Raw genomic sequence first — 25,523 nt, forward strand, 5'->3', positions numbered from 1 at the left:
ATAACCAGACTGCACATCTTCATCCCAGATTCCAAGCCCTTGTCCATGATGTCACTTCCGCCTGGAATGTTCTAGGTACCCCCCACCTATACATGCTTCAACATCCTATTCAGGCCTTACTTTCTCCACAAGACTTTCGCTGACCCAACATACACATTCAACCCATCCTGACTAAATAGCCGTGTTGCTTTGGTAGTTGACAATCTTGTATCTCTATGTGTATTCCAGGGGAGACGCTGTTTTTTAACCTTTTGTGCATTTTCTCGGTGTCTAATACAGTGCTTACTCTGCAGGTGTTCAATAAACTCTGCTTGAAGGAAGAAATGGGGGGAAAGCCTGGATTCTAAGCAATAAAAGGTCACCTTAACTTTTCAGTAGTGGTACTCAACTGGTTTCCCAGATGCAGAGGGGATTTGCCAGGATTACAACGAAACTCTGCACTATCTCAAAACAAGATTTTAAAATTATACTTGTTTTAAAACAAACCCTAGTCTGTCACATAGCACTTTCTGAAGAATGGCACATTTCTGAAATCAAAGTTATAGGGACAGGACCTCCCTGGGGGCATAGGGGCTAATTCAAACCCCCACCAGGGGGCTAACCCACATATGTCACAGCAGACCTCTCCTGTCTCTGCTCACTGCTCCCCTCAGCAGTGTATTTCAGTAGATCTGACTGTTCTGCTCCCCACTCTGTCTCTGCTGAATTCGCTCACTCCTTGTACCTCTGGCCTACACCCAAGTTCTTCTACACACACACACACACACACAAAAAAAAAAAAAGGTTATAGGGACAACACAACTCTCCAAAAGTTTGGGAACAAGTGATAACATTTCTAGTAGCGTGATGAGGCAAAAAGCAGAAAGCAGCAAAGGCAGTGAGAAATGGATGCAGAGTATAGAAAACATTTCCAGATTGCACAGCAGTCACACACATTTCATTAACAATCTGCCAAGGAATATTGTCTCCAGGTCTTTCCTTTCCCTAATCCTCATTGCCTAGTTGGTGGGTGAAAAGTGTTGCAGTTGGAGATGTGTAGCCAAGTGATTGTGCCCTTCTGGCCTGCTTCAAGGAAATGAAATGCTGCTTGAGGGCAAGTGGTGCCTTTTTTTTTTTTTTTTTTTTTTTTTTTTAAAGGCGCTAGGAGGGCCTCTAGGGGACAAAGTTAATAAGGAATGGAAGTCAAAGGTAAGAAGTGAGCCTCAGGCCTGGGAAGTAGGCTACAGGATATAGTTTAAGGGAAACCAGTTAGTTCTTATCTCTAACTATCTCCCTTACCAAGGTGCTAGGAATCAGCACTATTCTGGTTTTATGGCTTAAGGCCTTATTTTCAGCAGAGCTTTACAGTATACACTTTACCTGAAAGGGTCAAAGGAGCCCACCAACAAAGAAGGACTCTTAAGTTTATCTTACTGGGCATCACCTGAAGTGACATGACAGGAGGACATCAAGATCTGATGGAGGGATAAAAAGGCAAGTTTAGAAAGAAAGTAGGGAAAGGTCCACAGCTTTGGAGTGTGTTTTTGAGATCAGGAACTGGGGAGACAGGTGGCAACAAGCTCCTGGCATAGTGTGAGGCAAATGGCTGGGAAAAGGACAATAAAGGTAAAAAACTCAGCCTGCAACCAAATGTTACCTTTATCAAGTACTACCTGGAACCCTAAGAATGCTTTCACCTCCTGAGTCTTAAGAGGGAGGGAGAAGAGGGGAATGCACAGGAACTCTGGACGACTACAGGCTACTATACCTCCAATGTCCAGAAGCCACAGAGCTAAATGAGCCATGAAGAGTGCAAAGGTGCCCTGGTTTGGAAGGGCTTTCCCAAGTGGAGGCAGGTGGGTTCCTCCCAAGCGGAGGCAGGTGGGTTCCTCCCAGCCTGACACCTGTAGCTTAGACCTCACAGCTTAATAAGCTCCACCCACCATCTCTCCACACTGCACAGGCCCAGTCCATCGCCTGCTTGTTGTTTATAGCAGGTCTCTTTCTTATGATCTGAAGGAAACCAATCCTGATGGCCGCCAGAGGGCAGTCAGCATATATGCAGGCAGGGACAGGGCTGCTGCTCCAGCGATGGGTGGACTCTGGGTTGTGCCACCAACTTCCGCCACCCTTATCACCCCTCAGACCCTAGATGGTCCCCTTCCAGAACAGTCCAACTTGCTTGGAGCTTCTGTTCCTAATTCTGCCTAGATTATAGGTGTCCACTGAGTTGGGACCCAAAGGTCCCTGAAACACCAGGTCAGGAAGCAGAACTGTCCAGGAAGGGGTGTGGGTGTGGAGGAGCCAGTAGAAACAACAACCAGAACAGGAGATCTGAAAGGGAGCCTTTGCTTGGAAAGCTAATTTCCTGCCCCCAACTGGCTCCCAATATATTAGGGCTAAAGACACTCCTGCAAGCAGTCCTTACGGATGGGTTTCAGACCTCTGTTCAGGTTCTTTCTCTTGGCAGTCTGTGTGGGGACATCCGTTGTGAATTATAGGGATTCCCGCTGGTCACTGGTTGGTCCAGTTACATCCCGGGGCGGGGGAAGTTAGCCCTATCCAGACCTTGACACCAGGGTAGGATGGGGACTAGGCTGATTCTTGGCCTGGGGAGGGGGCAGGACTGCAGGCTAACATTAAGGGGCTAGAATTCTTTGAGCATTGATATCAACAATGGCCTGATCCCCCCCACTCTGCCCAGCCCCCACGAACAGTGACTGGAATGTGCAGGAGTCTTTCACTCTTTGGACAGCCCTGGTGCCTCTGACAGTCCGTATGCAACCCCGTGGGCAGACTCTTGATCTTTTCTGCATGACAGAAGAGACCAGCCGCCTAGAACAGGGCATGTCTCTTCTGGTCTCTGCTGATGATCCAGTGGAACCCCCCATCTGCAGTGGGAGGAAGAGCAGGAAGACCTGTTGAGGAAGAAGGGAGGAGCCGGAAGTAGGGTATAAACTCCAGGTCAGACCCTTCTCTCCTCCCTTCTGGAGGTGAATCACCCTCTGAATAGAGATATTTTCCAACGAGCTTCTGGAAGCCTTCCCTTTATTAGCTCACCTGTAGGAAAATGTCAGTTGTCAGATTGGCTGATTATCAGACAGTATTAACCCCGCCGTGCCCCAGCTCCTCATCTTGCCAGGCTCGGCAAGCAGATCATTATATTACAATTTATAAATAGAAAATAAAATAATCGGGTAGGACTGAGGCATTGGGGCAGAAGAGACTAAACAGTGCTCGTCAAAGACGCCCATCATCACCCTCACCTACCTGGGACCCAGGATCACCTCTTCTCGGCAGGAGGTTGTCCCTAACCCAGGTGCTCCCTGCATCGCCTCCACATTCCCCCCTCCCCTTCCCTCCCCCCCTCCCCATCAGCATCGTCAGCTGCCCACATCCCCGGATCTCTGCCTGCAGGCCCAGCTTTTCGAGGAGGGGCGGCTGGAGGTTGCCTGGCCTGCAGCGCTCAGCCCAGCAGCTCCTCGGCCAAGCGATAGAGGAACCGGGAGTACCAATGCATGCCCGTGGGCTGGACGGCCCCTCCCGGCAGCAGCGCCCCCAGCGCATGCAGCAGGCGCAGAGGAGCAAAAGCGCGGTGCGCCCACTGGTGACTCTCCAAGACCGCGTAGCACGAGGCCAGGACGTCGTTGACCAGCAGCGTCCCGTGAGCTGTGAGCGGCGCGAACACGCCCACGGCTTCCTCCCGCGCCACTCGGGCCACGCGCGCCGGCCGAAGCGCATCCCCGCCCGGCGCCAGCACGGAGTCCCCAGCGCGCAGCCGGCGCGCGAACACCGGGGCGAAGTCGCCGGGCGCGGGTGCCGGCCCCCGAGCTGCGAACACCAGGTGCCAGGGCGTGAGCAACAGCTTGCGCGGGGGCCGCTCGGTCTCCACAGCCACGAAGGAGGCCCTGCGCTGCAGGTCCCGGTCCAGGAAGAGCAGCACGGGCGTGGGCACCACCCGGCCCGCCGCGTCTGCCGCCAGCACCCAGTCCCCGCGGTGCAGCTCCCGCAGCCCCTTCCGCTCGCCGCTCTTCAGGCGCACCGTGGCGTTCCCCGGAAAACAGCCGCCGGCCCTGACCGCCAGGGAGTTATCTGCGGGGAACAAGCGTGGAGAGGGCGGACTCAAGAGCTGCGGTGCCCACCCGGGGTGGGGGCAGATTCTCAAAGGCGTGGGTCAAACCCAGCGCGGACCTCGCCAAGCGGGGGACAACCAGGCGGTGCCCCAGGCTCCGGCCCCACGCCGGGCGGAAGGGGGCGATGGACAACACGGAGGCCCACCTGGTCTGGCTAAGGTGGCCAGAGGGCTGCGCGTCACGGTTTTCCGAAGGGGCCCCCTCTGGGCGGGTCTCACCACCCACCACTACTGTACCGGCTTTGACCGACACGTGGACGTGGTTTCGGGACTCGTAGTAGACCCAGTCGAAGCCAGCCTCCACCGCCAGGCGCGCCAGCAGGCCGTACTTGTTGCGGTCCCGGTCGGACGTGGTGATGTCCAGCGCGCGACCCTCGTAGTGCAGCGAGTCCTGGGCGTGGTGCCCGTCCTCGTCCCAGCCCTCGGTCACCCGCAGGCGCACGCCGGGCCACATGTTCATCACGGCGATGGCGAGCGCGTTCACCCGCTCTTTGCAGCGCTGGGGGGCAAAGGGGAATCGGTTTCCACGACCGCGACCGCCACGGGGGAGGCGCGAGGGACCTTGGGGGCAGGTCGATTTTTGCCTCCCCATCCCGCCCTCCTCCCGCCCAGTGCGAGCGCGGTGGGGGCCGAGCATCCGAATAGGCGTGTCCGCCCAGCCGCTCTGCCCGCCCGGCGCTCCGAGGGGGAGCTGTGGGGACATTTCTGAGGCCCAGAGGGGTGCCCAGACCTGGCGCCCCCCACCCCCACTTTGAGCGCCCGCCGCTCGTCCTGCGCCTTCTGGGAGCGGCCGGGGCTGGAGCGGGCGGGTGGCCCCGCGGCCGGGAGGGGCTGGGCGGCCCGGCTCCCCGAGAGCTGCCCGCGGAGCCGGCCCCCGCCCCAGCCCCCGGCCGCCCTCCCTCCGCCTGATTCATCCTTTGTTTCGTGGCCTTCCCTGGCACCGGGCACCGTTTCCTTCCTCCGTTCTTTCCTTCCTCCCTTCCTTCCTTCCTCCTGCGCCTCCTTTGGGCCCCCAGCATTAACCCCTTCGTGCTGCGCGCGCCCCCCGCCCCCCGAGGTGCCCAGGCAGAGACACCCGGGGCCGAGGCTGCTGGAAAAAGGCCGGGGCGGCGGGGGCCGCGCCAGCACAATGGCCATTCTCCGGGATGACTTAACCGAGCGAGAATCCCGGGCCGGGGCCGGGGACGCGCCGGGAGCAGCGGACTCAGCAGCTCCATCCACAAAGGCGCTTTTCAGCCGCCGCGGCTCGGGCAGAGGAAAGGGCAGAAAGCCGCGCCCCCAAAGCCGGCCCCGGCCCCGGCCCCTCCCCCGCCGCGGCGCGGCCGCCGGTTCTGGCCGAGGACCTGCCGGTCCTGCACGCCCCAGCGCCGCGGCTCCGCGCCGGGGCGGCCCCGAGAGGCGTGGGAGCGGCACCTGAGAAGGGCGGGCGGCCCAGCGCGGGTCTGGGGGGCCCCCTGCAGGGGAGGAGGCGAGGAGGCGCCGGGCGGCAGCTGGGCCGCGCCGGGGGAGGGCACGCGGCTATCTCCGCGCGGCGAGCCCGAGACCTTGGCGCGCCCCAGAGCGCGGACCCGGCGGGAGGAGGTGCCCGCGAGGACAGCTTCCTCTCTCCGGCCCCGCGGACCGCTCACCTCCGACTGGGTTTTCTCCCAACCGCCTGAGGAATGCGTTACCCCAGCCCGTCTTCCCGAGTCTTCTACACCTCCGCGGGGTTGGAGAAGAGGGGAGGGAGAAGATAGCAAACGGGGTAATTCCTTCCCACTTTTTGTCGTCTTGTCCCCTAGGGAGGCCCTGAGGCCTTGACCTGCGGGGGCAGTAGCCCAGCGCAGAGCCAACTCAATGGAGGCCTTTTGCAGGCAGGGTGTGGGAGATAAGCAGGACCGACGGGGTTCCCAAGCCTATCAGAGCCCTTCCCGGGCCTGCCCCATGTTCTGGCCCTCGGTCGCAGGGAGCAGCCAGAGGAAAAGGCCACAGGAGCCCATGGCCAAAGGGAGGAGGAGGATCCACTTCCAATTTCTGGGTAGGAAACAGTCTTCAGGGCAGGAACAAGAATTCTCCCCTGGACAGGTTTTCCTAACAAAGTAACCTGGAAAACTATGGCAATTAATCAGAGGAAATCCGTCCTCCTCCCTCTACCCCCACCGCCCCACTCCGTACACAATTAGGTGGTGTAATGGAAAGTGTATACGGGACTCAGAACCAGGAATCCTGAATTCTGGTCCCGGCCACGCCGCCACGAACTGTGAGGTTCTGATTAAATCGCTTTTCTCCTGCGGCCCAGCGCTCAGCTGTAGAGTAGAGGCGAGGGGGTGGAAGAACGTGACCTCCAAGCCTGCTTCCGTTATGTTTGAGGTCACTGGCCAAAGAGGGTCCCCCTCGCCCAGAGCGTTCTCACCTCACCCTAGGCTGGTTAGGAGGAGACATCTGGTCTGCAGGAGACAGATGCGCAGTACATGGTAGTTGAATGTTATAAACGCTTCCGTTCCAAAGAAAGCCTTTGAAATAAGCTGAACCTGAGGGCTACGGAGCCCTCTAATTTCGGGGGGACCTGTCTATTCTTCTAATAGAAAATTGCTTTTTACCCCGACAGTTGTTTATATTCCAAAATAGTCTTGTAGGTTCCAGGATGTTCTAGGATGCCTCCTGCACACCAAAGGCAATTCCTACTCAGCCCCTCCTCAGGTGGATGGCCCAATGACCTGACCCTTGGCTACCCCATTCCCAGGCCCTGCAGCCTCTGGCCCCCCGCTTTTCTACAATCACGTCGGGAGGCAAGCTAAGGGTAGGGCTTTCTGTCTGCGGCCTGGCCCGCTTCTGGCCCCCAGCTCACCCCAGCCCTTCCTGCCTGGCTCGGTAACTGACCCCCGGTCCACGCCTCAGCCATTTCCCGTCTCGCCTGCCGCCATCCTCCTATCCCCGCCCTCCCCGTCTCTCCCAGCTTCACTCTCACTAGTCCCTCCTCCTCCTCCCATCCCAGTCTCTCCCAGTGGGATCCCTCCTGATCACTTCAATCCAGCTGCAGGTTTGTTGGTTTTTGGTTTTTTTTTTTTTTTGGGGGGGGGGATTGTCTTTGAAACTAAAGTCTATAGGTGAAGCCCGGCTCACCGTCCCCCGCTGCTGGGGGAGAGCAGAAGTGGCAGAGTCCCAGCCCAGGTGGGGAGAGCACCCCCTTACCTCGGTCATCAGGCGATCTGCGCCACTGTTTTCCTCATCCTTGAAGATGATGTCGGGGTTGTAGTTGGGCACCAGGTCCCGGAAACGCTCGGAACCCCTTGCCACCCTCCCCTCCGCGGGCCCACTGGCGCCCAGAGTTCGCTCCGGCACGCTGGGCACAAATTGCTTGTAGAGCAGCGGCACGAGCTGCTTGCGCACGTAGCGGCGCCGACCCACCGGCCCCCGGCCAGGCCCGCAGCTCTGGGCCGGCAGCGCCAGAAGTGCCAAGCAGCACAGGGGCACTAGACTGGCCGGCAGCGCCATGGATGCAGCGGACTGGGGCCCAAGAGAACGTTCTTGTCCTCACCGCTCGCCCGTCAGTTGGGCATGTCCCCAGGCACCAGAAAACGCAGCAGGCAGAGCTGCCCCCCGAGTGCCCTAGAGCGCCTGTGGCTCTGCGCACCTGGCGGCCGCCCGTCCTGCCCGCATGTCCCTGGGGGTCTGGAACCTGCTACCGGCGGGCCATCAAAGCAGGGAAGGGGGGTCGTGGGTGAGTGCCAGCCCAGCCCTGGCTCTGCTGCCTGGCTCTGGCAACGCCAGAACGCCTGGGCTCCGCCTTAAGTTGCCCCTGGCCCCGCCCCCCGCCCTTCTCCCAGGACTGTCCCGCCCCCTCCCCCTGGGGCGGGGGTTCTAGCCGGTCACTGCTGGTCCCTTTCGCGTGTTCCACAAGCCGACACCTGCTTTACAGTCCTCGCCTCTGGATAAGCATCCTTCCCCCCCCAAACCTTAGCTTGGTACCAAACCTCCCTCCTGATACTTCAACTAGATCATTGCTCTCCCAAAGCCAACCTTAACAGGCTGCGTTCTCTGCTATCATCCATAAAGTATTGATTTCTCTGGGCATACAATCAGAGCCTCCTTTTCCCTCCCCAAGCTCCCCCACTTCCACCTCTCCTCACTCACCAGAAACCAGGACTGAAAGGGGTGGGTACCAGCCCTTCCTTGGTAGCTTCGCAGGCTTCTACTAGGCGCTTCCCCACAATCAGGAAGTTTCAGTTACAGTCTGGTTTATGACCTCAAAGTTTTCTTGCCTCTTCTATCCTTGCCAGACCCCCAATAGCTGCTTCTTTTCAAATGAATACCATCAGCTGGAAACTGCGGAGGGCAGTGGGTTCTAAACGTCTAACAGGCTATTACCTAACTGTCTTATTTTCTACCTCCCTGGGCCCCCTGGGGCTTTGCTTTAAGATACTCAGGTCTCATCTCAGAAGTTTTGACCCCACAACGCTTCATCTACCAATCTATCATTTAAAAATCGCTTTCCCTAAGAAGCCTCCATGATGTCCTCCTAATGCCAACCTGTTTTCTTGAGAATCAACAATGAACTGCCATGCATTGTGGTACAGTAGGAGACTTATCTGTCCTTGCTAAACAAGGCGGTTCTTAAGCACAAACCTGTTTACCATGTATCCCCGTGGCATGAAGTGCTCAGTAAGTATTTGTGTAATCAACACTTTTTGGCGTTTTCCATACTCACCCCTCACTCTGTTCCACGGCTAGCACTCAGCAACTCTGTGCTGCCTTTCCTCAAAATGCCTGACCGCCTTTTGCGAGAAAAACCACAGGAACTATACCTAAGTGACTACTAGGAGAGGCGAATGGTACCCCTAGAAGTTGTGCAATGCACAATCTGCATAACCTTCAGCAGAAATGTGTCCCTACCCCCAATGAAGCGGGGGTCTTGCATAGTATTCAAGGTACTCAGACTCAGGAAAGGTGGAGTTAGGTTCTTCTCCGAGTTAGAAATCACAAACCCTTGTGAGTCAGTCACTTCTTTTACTTTACATCCAACAGCCAAGTCAGGGAGGAGAGGGCTAATGGTGTGTGTGGGTTTACTATTCCTATACAGATGCCCATCTATCCCCAATATCCAAACAAGGCTACAAGCCCAGAGGTATAAGGAAAAGCAGGGGCCCAATCTGTTTTAAGGCCACGGTAGGCAGTTTCCCAATGCCTTATCGTATGCCCTAACACCACACCCAAGTCCCCAAAGGACACTAAGAATCAGGACGGAGAATAAGGGAAAGGATCCCTGTTTCTCAGCTGGTAGACTCGGGACTGATAGGAATAAGATCGTGCAAACAGATATAGACAGGCCCTTTAAAAACCAAACAAACCCTGGGGTCAACTTTATTGCTGACGGTTGTGGTTCTTCCTCCCTGTGCCCTTGTCTCCCCAGTGGTTCAAAGCACCTCCAGGATAACACAGTGCTTAGGCTCTTCTGGGCCAGAGGCCAGGGAGACAGTTCACTTCCAAGTCTGCCCCCAGCTCAGTCCCTCCCCTGCCCCCACCCCACTCTATTGCACATCAAATCATGTAAACATGGCTACAGGCATGGCCCGGAACAGCAGTGAGGCAGACTGATGTGTAAACGGATTTGGGACCAGGAGCTATACCCAGTCCCCCGGGCCCCCCCTCACTCCCCCGCAGTATTGAGGCCCAGTTAAATCTGGAAAAGCAGAGGGGCCTGGTCCCAAACTCTGGCTCAGATTATGCAACAGTGCAGATGACTCAGGTCCCCTATGCCACCCACCCTTCTCAGATTCCAGGTCCTGAAGTCCACCCTCCCTGGGTGCCCCCCCAGGCCTGAGCAGCAGATGGCAGTGTCCAGTTTTCTTCCTCCCACTTCCAGCTGGAGATCACTGGTGCTGGGTCTTCCTAGACGCCCGGGGGAAACCAGAGACAGGCAATGGCAGTCTGTCCAGCCCTGGAGAAGAGGGGAATGGCCAGTCAAAAGTGGGGTCAGTCCTTAGGGATAAGACCTCCGTAAGCCACAGAATGGGTAAATAAGGCACATGACCAACAAAGCAGGGCACGCCATCTCCCCTGCAGAGATGAGCACTGCCCCAGAGCACCCCCATCTCACAACCACCCCCCACCCTGGGACTCTAGTCCCTCTCACCAAAGGCCCGGATCAGTTCTGCCCGCACAGCTGCAGTGAAGGTTTTCACCAGACAGAGGGTGGTGAGGCCAGCGAAGGCTGCATTGTAGAGGAACACGATGTAGAAATTGCCCAGCCAGTTGAAGCGTCCAAAATCACCCAGGAGGTCAAAGCGAGTGAGCCCTAAAGTACAAAGGTCATGATGGGCGGTGGGCTCCCCAGACCCTCAGGGGCTCCGGGCCCAGCTTTCTGCTGCCTCCTGGTGGCCACTTCTCTACACTGCAACCGACTGGTCAGTCTCTCCCATGCAGTTGCTACTCCCACTTCCTAAGCGCCTGCTCAGGGGCAGCTCTGACCCGAAGCCTCAGCAGCTAAGTCTTGTGCCAAGTTCCCTTTCCGCTCTGGCATCTTCTCTGCCAATGAGGTCCCCTCTGGCTCTCTGGGCCTGATACTTGTTCATGGGGCAGGAACTTACAAGCTGGTTACCAAATATTTTTTGGTAGAGCAGTTTGGAGGCAGAGAGCTCAGTCTCTGACCCAGCTGCTTTGGTTCCTATCCGAACTCCGTATTCATACCTAACCTTATGATGGAGCTAATTCCATAAACACATGTATCTCAGTTTCCTCAACTATATGGTACAGAAAATAATGGGAGTGTGAGAATGAACTGAGACAACACACATAGGACACTGTGCCAGGCACTATTCTAACGCTCACCTAGCACTTACTAGTAATATCATCAATCAAAATTCTGGGGCCCGCTCCCCTCCTTTAAACAAAATATTCCTTTGCACCCAACCTAAAGGAACCACTGGTGAACAGACTGGCCTGGTTTCACTAAGTCCCCATGGCCGAAGTACAAACGATATACTGGAAAGAATATGAGCTTAAGAACCAAACAGAACTGTCTTGGGGAGAGCTACTTACACTCTCGAACATCCTTACTAGGTAATGCTAGATCATAGCTCTAAAGATGGGATGACTGAGTATATTATTTGATAGCTCCAATGTGTGGGAAAAGCACTGGATTGGGGTTTAGGGTGTAAGGATTCCAACCCGGCCTTGCCTCAAATGAGTTACACAACTCTGAATAAATCAATTGGTCTCTGTTTCTTATCCTGAAAATGAGAATTTTAGATCATCTACCCCAAAGGAATATTTGGGGAAAAGTGATGCTTCTTTACCATGAAAATGGGTGAGGCTGTGGGATGTAACAAGCAGAAAAAGAATGCACTATGAACCTTAGTACAGGCATGTCAGACAGATTCAGTGTCTCCATCTGTATATTGGGGACAATACTGGCTCAATGGTTTGCTGTGGTAATGAGAGAAGGCTGAGCATGAAGTACCAGTTTGGCACCCATAGGTACTCAAAAAAAAAAAAAAAAAGGCAATTCCTTCCTCTTTTCACTACTTACCCAGAGTTCGAGAGAAGACAGGAAGCGCTGAGCTTAGGACCAGCAGACAGACAGAGTTTCCAATTATCTGAGTGGGAGTAAAGAAAGGGGAGTGAGAGTAACAGAGCTCTAGCACCCACTGCCCTTGCAGGCCTGGGGGAGGCTTCCTCCACCACCCCTTACCTGTGTCATGGCTGTGTCCTGTCGTCTGGGCCGGAGGCCCCGGAAGAGTGGAGAGCTATAGAACCCCACGACTGAGGAGACCATCAGGTAGCTGCTGTGGTTAGGGAAGAACTGGCCAGCTCCCAGACAAAAGCTTCATCTCAAAGGAAATGGGCCTTTGCCCCCAGCCCGCCTTTCAAATTCAGTCTTATCCTTTTTTCTGAACCCTAATTTGGTGAAGACTTGCCCCCTTCCCCATCACTCCCACCACAGCCCTGCCCAGAGTACCAGGAGACATGTTTGCCAAATGGAGGCAACCGTGGGTTTCCAAAAGGATACAAAATGAGTATAACCTGGATGACGGCACCAAAGGAGCCCAGCTTTGAGAAGGAGGCCTGGCCCAGGGAGGCACCCTAAGGGATGGAGTAGGTCACTGAGGAGCACTCCGCACCTCTAGAGCCACCCAGCACCCAGCCTTCCCTTGAGCCTCAGCTTTGACCCCCCTCACCCCAGCTGTGTTAGGCCCTCCCCAAAAGCTGTAGCATGAAGGCAGCCCCAAACCTGCATGCCCCGTGGCATGGCTGCCTCGTCGATGAGCAGCTCCAGAATGTGAATGGCCACAATGAGCACAGACAGACCCTGTGTGAGACAAGGTCACAGGCTCCGTGTCTGTCCCACTCACAGCTGTCCAGAGTTGACCCAGCAGACACTCTGGTCCAACAATTTTAGTTTCTAATTAGTCGTGTGGGACCCCCTCAAGACTGGTGCAAGCAAGAGACCACCTCCAAGGGTATTGCATGATGCACTTCTCCAGGAGGAAGGATTGTAAAAAGGCCAAATAGAAATGTGCACTTCGTCCTCCAGAGCAGTAAGATTTACTCCCAAGTTCAGGGTGTGGCAAGCGGAGGCACGGACTGGATTTCAACCCTTACTTTCACCCCCAAGCAAACTTGCATTACTACTCAGTAGCCCTTTGTGGTCTTGGACTAAGTCCTTAGCTTCTGTTTCTTCATTTACAAAACTGGGATGTGCTCCACACGCAGAAGGTCATAAGGTCATAAAGGAGGCACTCAGTGAGAGGCAACAGCTGTAATTGATGATCCTCCCCCCACTTTCCTGAGAAGGCCTGAAGTACTCAAGGGACTACCACCCACCCATGCCCACTAAAGCTGGCACACTCACTGTTAGCACCAGCAAACACAGCATGGCCAAGGGGTAGCCCAGGTTCCTCTGCCAACCTGAAGCCTTCCGCCGCCTCTCTGCACATGGATAGGAAGCTGTTAGCAAGGCCTGAAACAAAGGGCCGCTCTTCGGGGGACGACCTAGGTGTCCTATTCCCAGCGGTCCACTTACCCAGCATGACCCTCTGGGTCTGCAGAGCCAGCACCTGTCTGTGTAGCAGCTCCATGTCCAGCGGCAGCCAGCAGGAGGTGGGATCTGAAGGCAGAGAGGTGGTGCTGCCCCCAGTCCTGCAGCCCAGCCTAAGCCACCACCACCCTCCAGCTAGGCAGAACTGCAACTCACTGCAAATCCTGCGGGTCAAAGCTGCCTCCTCAAAGTCTGAGCAGTGCAGCTGCTCCTCCAGGTCTTCCAGCAGCTGGGCAGGGGGAAGCAAGGGACTAACTGTCACTAAGCAAGGGACTAACTAACACGATCCCGAGGACCCAGGCAGAATCCTGTTCATCCTAGGGCTCCACTGTCCCCTTCTTTCCACTAACCCATGAAGTCCCCCCCAACTGCCCTGTGTGTCCGGTGACCAGCTCCAGATGAGAACCAGGTCCCTGCACCTGGCCAAGGGGTCAGGGACCAACGAAGGCCACAGGGTGCTTCATGGTTCCAGCCTCAAGGAAACTGACCTCTCAGGATCAAAGGGCAAGGGGCACAACATACCCGGGGCTTGACCAGCAGCTTCCCAGTGACCGAGAACATGCGGGCGAGACCTAGCGGAGTGCACACTGTGGGGACGGGGACCAGTCACTTACCAGACCCTTCCCCTCCTCACCCCACTTCTCATCTCTCCAGTCCCTCTCGGCCACCCTGTCCCTCTTGTCTAAGGACCATGCCCATCCCTCCAAGAATCTGAACACTCACCCAGGAGCAGCAGGACCCCAAGGAAGGAGATACAGGAGTAGAGGTAGGGAAGATAGTACTCCCAGAAGTCTAGGGGGTTAAAAAAAAAAAAAAAAAAAGATACATTAGTTCAACTCTCTCCTCCTGTTTACTAGGAGTTAACAGGACTCAGAGACTAGACAAGGATACACTACAGGGGTGAGGCAGGTATGCAAAAGAGAAAGCTGAGCAGCGTCAGCAGAAGATGGGGTGTGAAGGATTCAAGAAAATGGCGATTTTAAGCCCCTCTTAAAAGGTACACCACTAGAGGTCCCAAGCACCAGGGACTATGCAGTCAAATCCTCAACCCTGTTGAGCAAAATGCAATCTGGATATTAATGTGAAACCTCCCAACTTTAACAAGTCAGCAACTGACTCACACATTTTTTATTTTTTTTTTTTTTAATAGAGGCATGCTTTATTTATTTGTTTGCTGGTTTGTTTGTTTGTTTTGTTTATACATGCACTGGGTACAGTCAGAAGCGCGGGAGGGTGAGAGAATTCACCAGAGTCAGAGCGGGGAGCAGAGCAGGCAGAAGGACCGAAGTACACCTCTGAGGGGAGCAGCGGGCGGCAGGAGAGGTCTGCGCGCCATGTGGGACCCTCCTCTGGTGGCCGGGGAGCAGCCGGGGATCGAACTGGCGCCGCAGAGGCCGTGGGCAGCTTCGCAACCCAGCGCTCAACCGCTGCGCCACCGGGGAGGCCCTCACACATTTTTTAATCATTGCATAGGCCCAATGGAACATTTCTGCAGGTCAGATTTGGCCCAAAGGCTATAAGTTCAAAACTTCAGGCTAAGAGAAAGTGTTCTAATATTCTCAACCTCGAGGGACACCACTGTTGCAGGCAGGGGGACGTCCATCAACGGAAGCGCCACAGAGCCTGGAGTGGGGAGGAAGCTGGCCCTCTCACCATAGAGCGACTCCCTGCTGGCCTTGTTGTTGTCCACAATGGCTGACGCCACCCACACCATGCCCAGCACCAGCAATGTGAGGAGCACCAGCATCACCACAGTCTCGTAGACTCGGCCCAGGACACCCTACAGGAGGTGAGCAGGGAAGGGGGTAACATTAGGCCAGCGTGGGGAAGGAAGGGGACCTGGGGGATGGCAGCCTAGCTGTGGGAACCAGAGGTCTGGATTTGGGAGACAGGGGAGGCTGTTTCCCTCTTTATTCCTCTGAGTTACACTCATAAGTCCTCCCACCCCACATCCTAGGGCCCTCCCCTATGCTGGATATTCCTCACATGCAACCTCCCTTCCAGGGTCCATTCCCTAGCCCTGTCTTTCCCTGGGAGGTTGACCCCGCCCTTCGAGTTCTGCATCACATAAATCTCTCTGTCCCTTGGTTTTCTGTTCCACTTTCCCAATGAACAGGAAGAGCAGAAGTGTGGAAGATAGAAAAAGGTAGTCAGGGTATTTTTCCTGCCACTTTTGGCACTATGGTTTTGGCAGTGGCCCTAAGAAAATAGTTCCCCTGCTGGGTAACCCCACCCCCCAGGCATCAACTATCATGGGTTCCAGAAACTATTTCTTTCCTTTGTTCCCATAGGGCTAAAGATCCTTATGACTTCCTGCTGTCACTAGCACCTCAAACTCTTTGTTGGTCCCTTTAACTCTCACTAAACCTCTACAAAATCTCTTCATTAAAATTTCTTCAGTTGAACCATTTGAGTGGAATTCTGTTTCCTACTTGGATTGTTTGATCGATCCCTTGCTCACCTTTCTGGAGCCAGCGAAGCCCTCAGACTCAGTGAAGAAGTATGCAAAGGGCATGAGAAAGATGAGAGACAAGTTGGAGAAGAGAAAAACAAGGTTCCAGAGGCCTAGAGAAAAAAGACAAAGTAGAAATGGTTAGTGGGTCTCCCTGGTGGTGTAAGGGATTAAGCACAGCGCTGTGAAGCTTTCAGCGTGAGTTCAATCCCAGCAGCGGCCAGGGAGCTACCCACAAGGTGCAGCAGACCTCTCCTGACTCACCCGCTGCTCCCCTCAGCAGTGTACTTCAGTCTATCTGCCTGTTCTGTTCTCCGCTTTGTATCTGGTGAATTCTCTCACCCCCCACACCTCTGGCCTGTACCCCAGCTCTTGTATGCATAAATAAATAAATCTTAAAAAAAAAAAAAAGGCTACACAATTTGAAAAAAAAAAAAAAAGAAAAAGTAGAGATGGTTAGTAAGGCGGTGCCCAGCCCACCCTGACTGTTGTGGTGGTGGGGGGAGAGGAGTGACAGGTGACTGACTAGCCCACAGCTGCCTGGGTCTGCCTGACCTTGTCTGCTCCCTATCCCCGCTCCAAGCTGCAACCAGGAGCCACACACCATGGATGAGGGAGCCGTTGAGCCACTGGATGTAGTAGTTCCTAGGCAGTGAGAGCAGCACCTCATTGCTGATGATGGAGAAGGGCAGGAGCAGGACAGCACCCAGGGCGACCGCCAGGGTAAATGTGCAGAGCTCAAGCCTGGATGGGGAAAAGGAAGAACACAGTGCCCTTGTTTACCTCAGACACTCACTGGGCCCAAGAAGCTGCATTCCTCCCTGCAAGCACCTGTGGTTCATCCTAGGACCAGCAGTGACAGACATAGGGGAGGAGCACCCAGCACCCCGCCCCCTGCCTCCACCCCTCCTCCCACTCCAAGCAAGCCTTGGCACACGGGATGGGCACACCTCAGGCATTCACCGGAACCTAGTCACCTGTCATGTCAATTGCCCAGACTGCCCCCAGGAATGTGGCCCTCCCACACATGCCTATAGGGCACACTGGGCATGGTGCCAAAGCTAAGGGGCCCAGCTTCTCTCCTCTGCTCAGGGATGTGAATTTCTAAGCTGGCCTCTTCACCCTGAGTAAGAGCAAGGTCACCCCATGTGGCGATGGCCTGCACAAGGGCAAAGTGGGGAAAAGGAGAGCTGAAATCCAGCTTCACAGCCAAGGCCTGAGTCCTAGGTTGCAAAAGCTAAAAAGAAGGGACATATTTATCTAGTTGATCCATCAAGGGGGGTGAGGTTGACCCAGAGAGGTCATCTATTTTTTTCTGTATATGCTAGTGAATAATCCTCTCAGAACCCAGCATGTCTGCCCTGAGGGGTCTACCTGCCCCAGCCCCGGTTGCTTCCATTAATCTGCATCCTGACCCTCTCTATCCCCAATGCCATTTTGGGTGACTCAGGAACCACAGCTGACAGTTCCTGGCCACGAGGCTCCTAGCTGCTCCTGACCTAACCAGGAGGACAGGAAGAACAGCTTTTCCAAGCATCCCCAGAGTGTGGTAAAGCCGGAAGAAGCCAGAAGTGGGGCGGAAGGACAAACTCTGTCTTCACTGTGTGACATCCCATTCTCTCCCCATCTCCAGGAGCCTTACTAGGTCCCAGCTTCTAAAGCTGCTGGCGCCAGGTGCTCAGGCAGTGACACTTACGCAATCTTGTTGACCGTAGCATCTTCGTCATCCACTACAAGAGACAGAGGAAAAGGGAGGAGGCAGGATATCAGTGGGCAGCTCTAGGAGTCAGCAATAATGTGGTCCGCCCCTTCGGTGCTCCCTCAGAGAAGGGCCTGGGCCCACAGAGGCAGAGCTGGACAGCAGCTCTGAGAGTGCTCACAGTATCAACCCCTATTCTCTGGCCATGGTGGAGGCCTAGAAATTAGTGGTCCTAGGTGGAGAGATTATGGGCCAGAAATCCCCCCATTTCCCTCCTTCCCACAATTTCTCCTATTACAGGCTCCTCTCCACAAACTGAAAATACAAAACACTGTTCTGTGAGGTTGGTTTTATCAGTGGCTGGGTGCAGTGAAGGGAAGTGAGGGGAGGGACAGGGGAGAGTCATAGATCAGGCCCCCAGGGTTTGGTGGAGGTTTATAAAGTCATGTGGAGGGAAGGACCAGGGCCAGGACGATCTGGCCAGGCTGGAGCCAGGAACTGAGGCAAATATGCCCTCTCCCACCCCATCACACAGTGCCTACAGGGAGGAAAGTTCCAATCTGAGCACTCTTAGGGTCTCTATGAAAACAACAGCCACCATCACCAGCAACTGGGACCTCATTGGTCAGGGCGGTCTCTGGTCCCGGATGGAGAGGCACAGGGAAAGGAGACGTGAGCTCATGCACAGGACAACATTCACCTGCAGTTGCCCATGTTGGGGTCACATAGGGCTTCCACATGAGCCATCTCATTTGGTCCACACAAAGATGATGGACTAAGGAGAGATTTTCAGGCCCATTTTGTAGAAGAGGAAACTGAGGGTCAGAAAGGTTACGTAACTTTCCCAATGGCCTTACTAGTGGAAGACACTTCCACCGAGACTGGCAGAAGGGAAGCAGAAGAGACAAAGACTCCAGAGCAGCCACCTCTCCTTTCCCAGCAGGCATGACTGGCTCATTCCCCGGAGGCTGGCCCCATGACAACAAGAACACTGGCAGAGGACAGGAAAGAGAGGGAAATCACAGGTACCTGTGGTGAACTCAGCAGGCTTCTTGAAGCGGGTCAGGGCAACGTGGCAGAGGATGTAGAGTGTCGCAAACAGAAGTGTTGAGATCTGTGGCAGAGTGTGAGCTGGAGTGAGAAGTTCTAATCCCTGGCACATTCTATAGCCCAGATGGTCTCTCTGTTAATTCCACCGGGTCACTTCCCCAAAAAAAGGACCCACACTTTTTGGGGTCCCATCTTCTATCTGGTACTTCCTTCTAATCATAGACTCGAAGCAGGGTCTCCCCAGTGGTGCAGCGGATTGAGCACAGCGCTGTGAAGCTGTCCACAGCCTCTGCAGCGCCAGTTCAATTCCTGGCCGGCCAGGGAGATCCCCACATGGCGAGGCAGACCTCTCCTGTCTTGCCCACTGCTCCCCTCATCAGTGCTTTCGGTCCGTCTGCCTGTTCTGCTCCCCACTCTGTCTCTGGTGAATTCTCTCACCCTCCTGCGCTTCTGGCCTGTACCCCAGCGCTTGTATAAATAAATAAATCTTTAAAAAAGAAAGAAAGAAACACAAAGCAGTGGCTGTCCCCTGCACCTGGGGAAACAGCACATGTCTAGCCCCATGAGGGTCTGCCCAAGAGACAACGCTTCAGTCAAACCCTGGTTGGTAAACGGGCACAGAAAACTACCAGAGACGCACATATATGCCTCAGGCCGCAGAACCAGAGGGAATTTATACCTCTGGTTTATGTTACTGGAAAGGGAAGCAGGTCTGAGGGGAGGTAGGGGATGTCTGCTTTGTCCTCCATCCACTCTTCCTCCCTTTACCCTGACTCCACTGCCACCTCGACTCACCTTCCAGGCAAGAATTAAGTAGGACTCATGTTCCTAGAACAAGTCAGATTTTCCACCTCTGTGTTACTCAATGGCCTGAGATATCAAGCCCACTCTAGGCCAGGCCAGCACTTCATAATCCCTTACCTCTAACAGCACCCTTAGTTGGCAAGACATCTACAAAGTTTCTAGAGCTGGCATCAGCCCTTTTCTCAAGCCTTGGTTCCCACCTTAAGTGACTTCCAGTCCTCTCAGGGCCTGCCCCATGCACCTGGGCCTAGACTTCCACTCAACAGTTATGGCAGGATTGGGTTGGGTTACTTGGCACATGCAAGTGCCCCCACCCAATCCCAAGTCAGCTCCAGCTGTCTAGGAGGGGGGACTCTGATCAGGCTGTCTCCATGGTCAGAGAGTCTTGAGAAGAGATACTACTGAGTTGGAAGTAGGCCAAGAAGGTAGGTAGGATCAGTCTTGTGGGTCCTCCAGTTCTCAAGGAGCTGGCCCCACAGAGAACCTGCACACAACTATCTACTCAAGGAGGCCAGAAGTCACAGAGACCCCAGGAGAATCATGGCTCTAATACAATGTTGTCGTTTTTTAACATTTACAAAGCAGTTGAATGAGCCAGTGAGATTGTAACTGCAGGATTGTTATAGCCTAGTGCTCTGCCCTGGGCTTGCGTAACAGTCAGGAAGGTGGGAGGGCTCAAAAGGTCAGGCTGGAGTTCCACGCAGTTCCAGAAGTTAGGTCATACACTAGAGCTGAGGATGAGAGCCAGGTGGGGGAGGCACGAGATGCCTTCAAGCTGTCCTTGGCCAGCACTGATGTCCTCAACTAATAGGATTACAGGATGGGGGAGAAATACAGGAGGCTGCTTCTCTGTCCAAGGTCTCATCTCTCCCTGTTCTCTAGGAATGTGGGCCTCTGGCCCTACACTGTCTCAAGGCCTGGGCATGAGTCCAGAATATCCAACCCTCCATGTGGATTATCCACTAGTGAACACACAAGGCAGGCTTCCTGAAAGCAGATCTGGAGTTCCACACATGAGCAGACATACGCCCTAATTTTCAGTCCTGACAGGATCTAGTTATGTCCTGGCTCACTTTACCCCTACTCCAATCTGAGGCTGCCAAGAGCTGACTAGAGTCCAAAGGCTCCAACTGAGAAAAAAGAAGGATAACCCCAACAATGGGTACCCCCCACTCACTAACACTTCTCCCAAATCTTTCCCCTTTCCTTTCCATTTAGTATTTGAGTGAGGCTATCCTGGGGAGCTCTGAGGAAGAAGTCAGAGAAGAAAGGAGAGTGATGTTCAAAGCAGGCCTGAGAAAGAGGAGACGCCCCCTAACCTCCACGGGGTGCCCCTAGCCCTGTACTGAGAAGTCCACTGGCCTGTGATAGGTTCAATTGTTGCTCTCAGCGGCAGTGAGGGAGTAAAGGAAGGCATCGAAGTGCCCTCTGAAGTACTTGGGTGGGGGCGGGGGTGTGCGTAGGGGAAAAATGAGGGCCCACTTACAGGAGAAATCTGGGAAGTTGCAGGGTTTCTAACAAACATCAATAGGGGGAGAAAGGGGGGCAACCTTAGCTGCCCATCTCTACACATTAAAATCCACTTCAGTAAGAAATCCTTTCTTGCAAAGTGGGAGGCCCACCAGCCCCCCAGTTCTTCCCCGCCCGCCACCTCTACACCTCCCGTCTTTCCAGGCATCAAGTTCAGGGTGTTAGTGTGTCTCCCCTTTATGAAACGTCAGCTGGGGTTCAAAGGGAAACGCAGGTGAGCCCTCCCCCAATCAAAGCGCTCTCTCTCTCTCTCTCTCTCTCTCTCTCTCTCTCTCTCTCGCTCACCAGCGTCTCCGACTCCTGGAGACTCACGCCCAGAACCTCGGGGGGGGGGGGGGGCCGCGGGAGGCTGGGGGAGGGGCGTGAGGAGGGGAGGAACGGAAACCGACCGGCTTTGTTTATCGCGCAGCTCCCCAGCAGCTCGCCCCGTGGGTTCCCAGCCCGGGCACCCGCTCCTCCGTCGAGCCGGAGTCCCGGCCGGGTCTGCCGGCGCTCTGAGCCCGAAGGCTCACCCCCCGACCCGAACTTCCAGCTCCGCCGGGACCCCCGCGCGTCCCCCCGCCTCGTCCTGCCCTTCGCGCCCCGGCCCCGCACTCACGATGCACTCGCGGACCCTCTCGTGGAAGAGCTGCTCCCGCACGGATAGCACCTCGTAGTCAGCTGCTTCCATACTCTGCTCAGCATGGCTGGGCCAGGGTGCCTCCGGGCCCGGGGAGGACGAGCGGGGGGAAGCCGCCGCCGCCAAGCACCCGGACCCAGCCTAGAAAGAAGCCGCCTCTCGCCGCCTGCGACGGAAACTCGGGGTAATCCCGAGCTCAGATTCAGACGCCCCGACGCCCCGCCCTTAAAGGGGCAGGCACCAGCCTCCCGGTTTTAAGGGTTCCGGCCCCCCTCCCCGCCCCTCCCCTTTAAGGCTGGGTCCCAGTCACGTTTCAACGCAAACACCCGCCACCGCGCTCTCGGCGGGGACGCGCGGGTCCTTGTTCCAGCTCACGGGCGACCGCCTGACGTCACAAGGAGTGAGCGCGTTCCTTCCAGGGAAAGCAATTCATTGGCTCCCGGAGAGCTGCCACTCACCACGAGAGGAAGCTGATAGGCTGGTCCGGTGCAAGGAGGCGGGATCCTTGGGGCCTCTGGGTGCTCAGGCCAAAACTAAACAAACGTCTCCTTCCTCTCCTGCTGTGGAAACGCTACGATTTCTGGGTTTGAGTAGCAGCCAAGATTTTGGTTTGACAGTGAACATGAACCATTTAGGTGACACGAACCGTTGACACTAGGCCAGCCGGCAGGTGTGAGAGCACCATGAGGGTCTCAGACCGCTGCCCGGTGACCCAGGTCCTTAGCGGCGTTTTTCCTGAAAAGGCATTTATGGGGGGGAAGGGGGGGGGCGGAGGGGCCTCTCCTCTTCCAGTTTTTAGGCGACCGCGCGGAGGGGCCCCTCCTCTTCCAGTTTTTAGGCGACCGCTTTTGTGGGAGGCGTCGTGTGTGCGGCAGGACACTGCAGCGAGAACGACAAATACCCTTCTGGAACTGAGGAGGTGTCCCCGGGGGATCATTGCCGAGCGGGGCTGAGTCAGACTTTAACAGGCCACTGATGTGCCGCCGCTCACTTAATAGAATTAATCATTTTAGTATCACAACAACCCTTGAGCCCTTCCTCTAAACTGGAGGGAGCAGTACAGGGAAACTCAAAAGAAGACCTGAGTTTTGCAAAGTCCCCCCTAGTGAAGACTAGAGGCCCTTCTAAAGGTCTACACCGTGTCCAAGTAATATCTCAGCTAGGGTCAGGGGCAGAATTAACTGAGTTCTGTACCCTTGTAACTTCTTCGGGACAAGTTATTTCTATCTTTTTTGTTTTCACAATAATTTGCAGTAAAATCTTAGGAAACAACACACAGTGTGTGGAGGAGGTTTGACTGGGGGCAAGAAAGGGAAGCTACGAGGAGGTGTGGCTTTGGCTTATTGATTGTGTTAGATAAAAACAGGAGTGCAGCAAGCTTCTGTGAGAGAGGTAGCCTTGAGGCTTAACTATTCTCCGATCTTTATTACCAGTCTACGTGTTTTAATGATGTTGTTAAAACACAACTCAGCTCTTGCTCCTGCTCAATATTCCTCAAAAGCAGTCATAGGCACTTAAAAATCACCTGCCTTAAAGTAAGCCTTCAGAGGTTGCAAACTGGTGGCCTTTAGACTGCATTAAACTATGCTATATTTTGTTTGACTCCCAGCGTTTTTAAACAAATTTGAACATTTACAAATCAGGAGATGACAATTTAAAAATTCAGATTTCATAAATGGAAGAGCTAGCAGAGCAGAGCAGCAAGGACCTATGCATGACTCTGTGGATGGGGTAGGATGTGCTCCAGTCTTCCACAGCCCCTATCACTCTGATAAGCACTTAGACCTCAGTGATTTTTTTTCTATTTGCATCATCAGACTAAAACAGTGCCAAGGTGAGGAGACATCACTATTTGTGGGTTCTCTCTCCTGTGCTCACAATTGCAAAACACTACTCAGGCTCAGGGTGCAACAACAGCTGGGTTTACTAGCAAAGGGGAGATTGGGGAAAAGAAGTTTCTAAGGCCACAAATGGCCAGCTGTCCTAACCTACATTGTGTCTGCAGTGTCTTATAGTCCAAAACAAAGACTCCTTGAGCAAGACAGCAGTATCCCTTTGATGAGAACCTGTTTCTGGTGGCACACCAGTAATCAGAGGATCAGGATTCAGGATTCAACTCATGGTGGCAGCTGAAGGTGATCACAGATGGGGCTGCTGAGGTGACAGCACAGCAACCAATAGCAGCAGTCTGAAGGTAGGGCTGGACAGCACTGAATGCTGGAGTGGATGGTGCTGGATGCAACAGAACTAGGAGGCAGTGCCAGAGGATGAGAGTTAGTGGACACCTCTCAGAGATGGCTGGATACAGGTTAGCAGGGCCTATCAGCACCAGTCAGTACATGTTAGTGCCAGAGACATCAGTGTTATAGCTCTTTGAGATCTGTTAGCATAGGCCAACAGCAGACAGCTCTTTTAGATTCTGGGTGCTGACCTACAGTGCTCTCTACAAACAATGTTAGAGGGCTGAAGGCAGTGCAGATGTCAGGTCTCTGTGATGGTCTCTGAAAAGGTCTATGAGGTCTCAAAGTCTGCAGAAGTCTCAGTCTCTGTCCTGATGAGTTTTCCGAAAGAATCTGTCTGCAGGGCCTCCCTGGTGCCACAAGGGGTTAAGACGCAACCTATGAAGCTCTCTGCAGCCACGGAAGTACGAGTTCAATCCCCAGCCAGGGAGATACCCACATGGCACAGCAGACCTCTCCCGACTCACCCGCTACTCCCCTCAGCAGTGTATTTCAGTCAATCTGCCTATTCTGTTCCCCATTCTGTCTCTGGTGAATCTTCTCACCACCCCCACCACACACACCTCTGGCCTGCATCCCAGATCTTTTTTTTTTTTTTTAAAGATTTATTTATTATGTATTTATACATACAAGCACTGTATTTATACATACAAGCACTGGGTACAGTCAGAAGCGCGGGAGGGTGAGAGAATTCACCAGAGCCAGAGCGGGGAGCAGAGCAGGCAGAAGGACCGAAGTACACTGCTGAGGGGAGCAGCGGGCGGCAGGAGAGGTCTGCGCGCCATGTGGGACCCTCCTCCGGTGGCTGGGGAGCAGCCGGGGATCGAACCCGCGCCGCAGAGGCTGCGGGCAGCTTCGCAACCCAGCGCTCAACCGCTGCGCCACCGGGGAGGCCCTGCATCCCAGATCTTGTATGCATAAATAAATAAATCTTTAAAAAAAAGAAGAATCTTTCTGCAAAAGGTCTGATGATCAATCCAGCTGGCAGCTGATTTGTTTGATAATCTTCTTCAGAGCCCCTGTCTTTCAAGCCTGATCAGTCTGTTTACAATCCCAGCTGTTTGACTGGTGCAGATTGAGCTCCACTCAGATTGGTTCATTTACAATCCTGAATGGTTTCAAAAACCTTGAATGGCACTGGTGAGAGCTTGAACTTGATTGATCTGTTTACAATCCCAGTGCTGTATTCAAAAGTGAAACCCTGGTAGTGTACTCAGACCTGACCCACGCTAAGGTCAGGTGGTCTCATTCACAGTTGGCTCAAAGGAGCCGCACCCAGAGTCAGCTTCAGGGGGGCCAGGTGTGGTGGTGCAGGGGGCCCCTACAGCAAAACTGGACATGTGTCCAAGCAACTGGTGCACAGGCTGATGCTCAGAGCCTGCCAGGCTGGCCTGGGAACTGCCATAGCACAGCCCAGGGCTATGCCACCAGCACTCAGGAGGCCCCTGGACCTTGAATCCAGTTGGCCTTGGGTTCACAGTCTCTAGGTGCTGTGGGGCTCCTGTTACAAGCCCAGCTGTGCGTTGGAGTTTTTGACCTTTGATGTAGTCCCTCTGTTGCTTCAACTTGGCACCATCATCACGCTGGCCTTTCATCACTTCCTGGTAGACCCACCATGCTCTTTCTTCCTCAGGGTTCTGCAATCAGTGTTTCCTTCACCCAAAAGATCTCATTAGTTCCCCCTCTCGTTCTCAGTTCACTTTTGGCTGGCTACAGTTTCCAAGTTTGAGTATAAATGTTACATGTTGGGAGGCATCTTCCTCCACTGTTCTACCTAAAGAAACCTATTTTTGTCATATTATTTATTACAAGTTGGCATAATTCAATTTCTCTCTCTCCTTCATAGGCTCCTAAAGGGAAAGAATCATGTTTGTCTTGAACACAGTTTATTTCCTTAAACCTTAGCCTGGTACCTAATACAAGTGGGTACTCAAATATTTGCAAATATAGTGAGAAAGGTGGCAAGAATTGCTGCTAATAATTAGAAAACTGGGTTCTGGTT

General features: G+C 54.3%; 2 protein-coding genes across 3 annotated transcripts; both read right to left on the bottom strand.

Moving 5' to 3' along the window:
• Window positions 1-3,352: 3,352 nt before the first annotated feature.
• On the bottom strand, window positions 3,353-7,847 carry DHH (desert hedgehog signaling molecule). Its single transcript, XM_037514672.2, has 3 exons — window positions 7,283-7,847; window positions 4,349-4,610; window positions 3,353-4,071 (listed from the first exon to the last, which is right to left on the bottom strand). Exons 1-3 carry the CDS (start codon window positions 7,583-7,585, stop codon window positions 3,446-3,448), a joined length of 1,191 nt encoding a protein of 396 aa, XP_037370569.1. The 5' UTR covers window positions 7,586-7,847; the 3' UTR covers window positions 3,353-3,445.
• Window positions 7,848-9,423: 1,576 nt separating this feature from the next.
• LMBR1L (limb development membrane protein 1 like) lies at window positions 9,424-21,631 on the bottom strand. Of its 2 annotated transcripts, none has more exons than XM_037514673.2 (17): window positions 21,261-21,631; window positions 18,308-18,392; window positions 17,276-17,309; window positions 16,184-16,323; window positions 15,589-15,692; window positions 14,781-14,907; window positions 13,851-13,919; window positions 13,650-13,714; window positions 13,284-13,356; window positions 13,113-13,196; window positions 12,942-13,018; window positions 12,321-12,398; window positions 12,099-12,172; window positions 11,781-11,871; window positions 11,619-11,685; window positions 10,224-10,385; window positions 9,424-10,028 (listed from the first exon to the last, which is right to left on the bottom strand). In XM_037514673.2, the coding sequence occupies exons 1-17, from the start codon at window positions 21,330-21,332 to the stop codon at window positions 9,961-9,963; spliced, it is 1,470 nt and encodes a 489-aa protein (XP_037370570.1). In that variant the 5' UTR covers window positions 21,333-21,631; the 3' UTR covers window positions 9,424-9,960. The 2 variants fall into 2 exon arrangements, with proteins under 2 accessions (XP_037370570.1, XP_037370571.1); XM_037514674.2 differs by having other exon boundaries at window positions 11,781-11,899; window positions 12,031-12,112; window positions 21,261-21,516.
• Window positions 21,632-25,523: the final 3,892 nt, after the last annotated feature.

This window comes from Talpa occidentalis, unplaced genomic scaffold (genome assembly GCF_014898055.3).
Source record: "Talpa occidentalis isolate TD23 unplaced genomic scaffold, MPIMG_talOcc4v2.1 talOcc4.16, whole genome shotgun sequence".
NCBI lineage: Eukaryota > Metazoa > Chordata > Mammalia > Eulipotyphla > Talpidae > Talpa > Talpa occidentalis.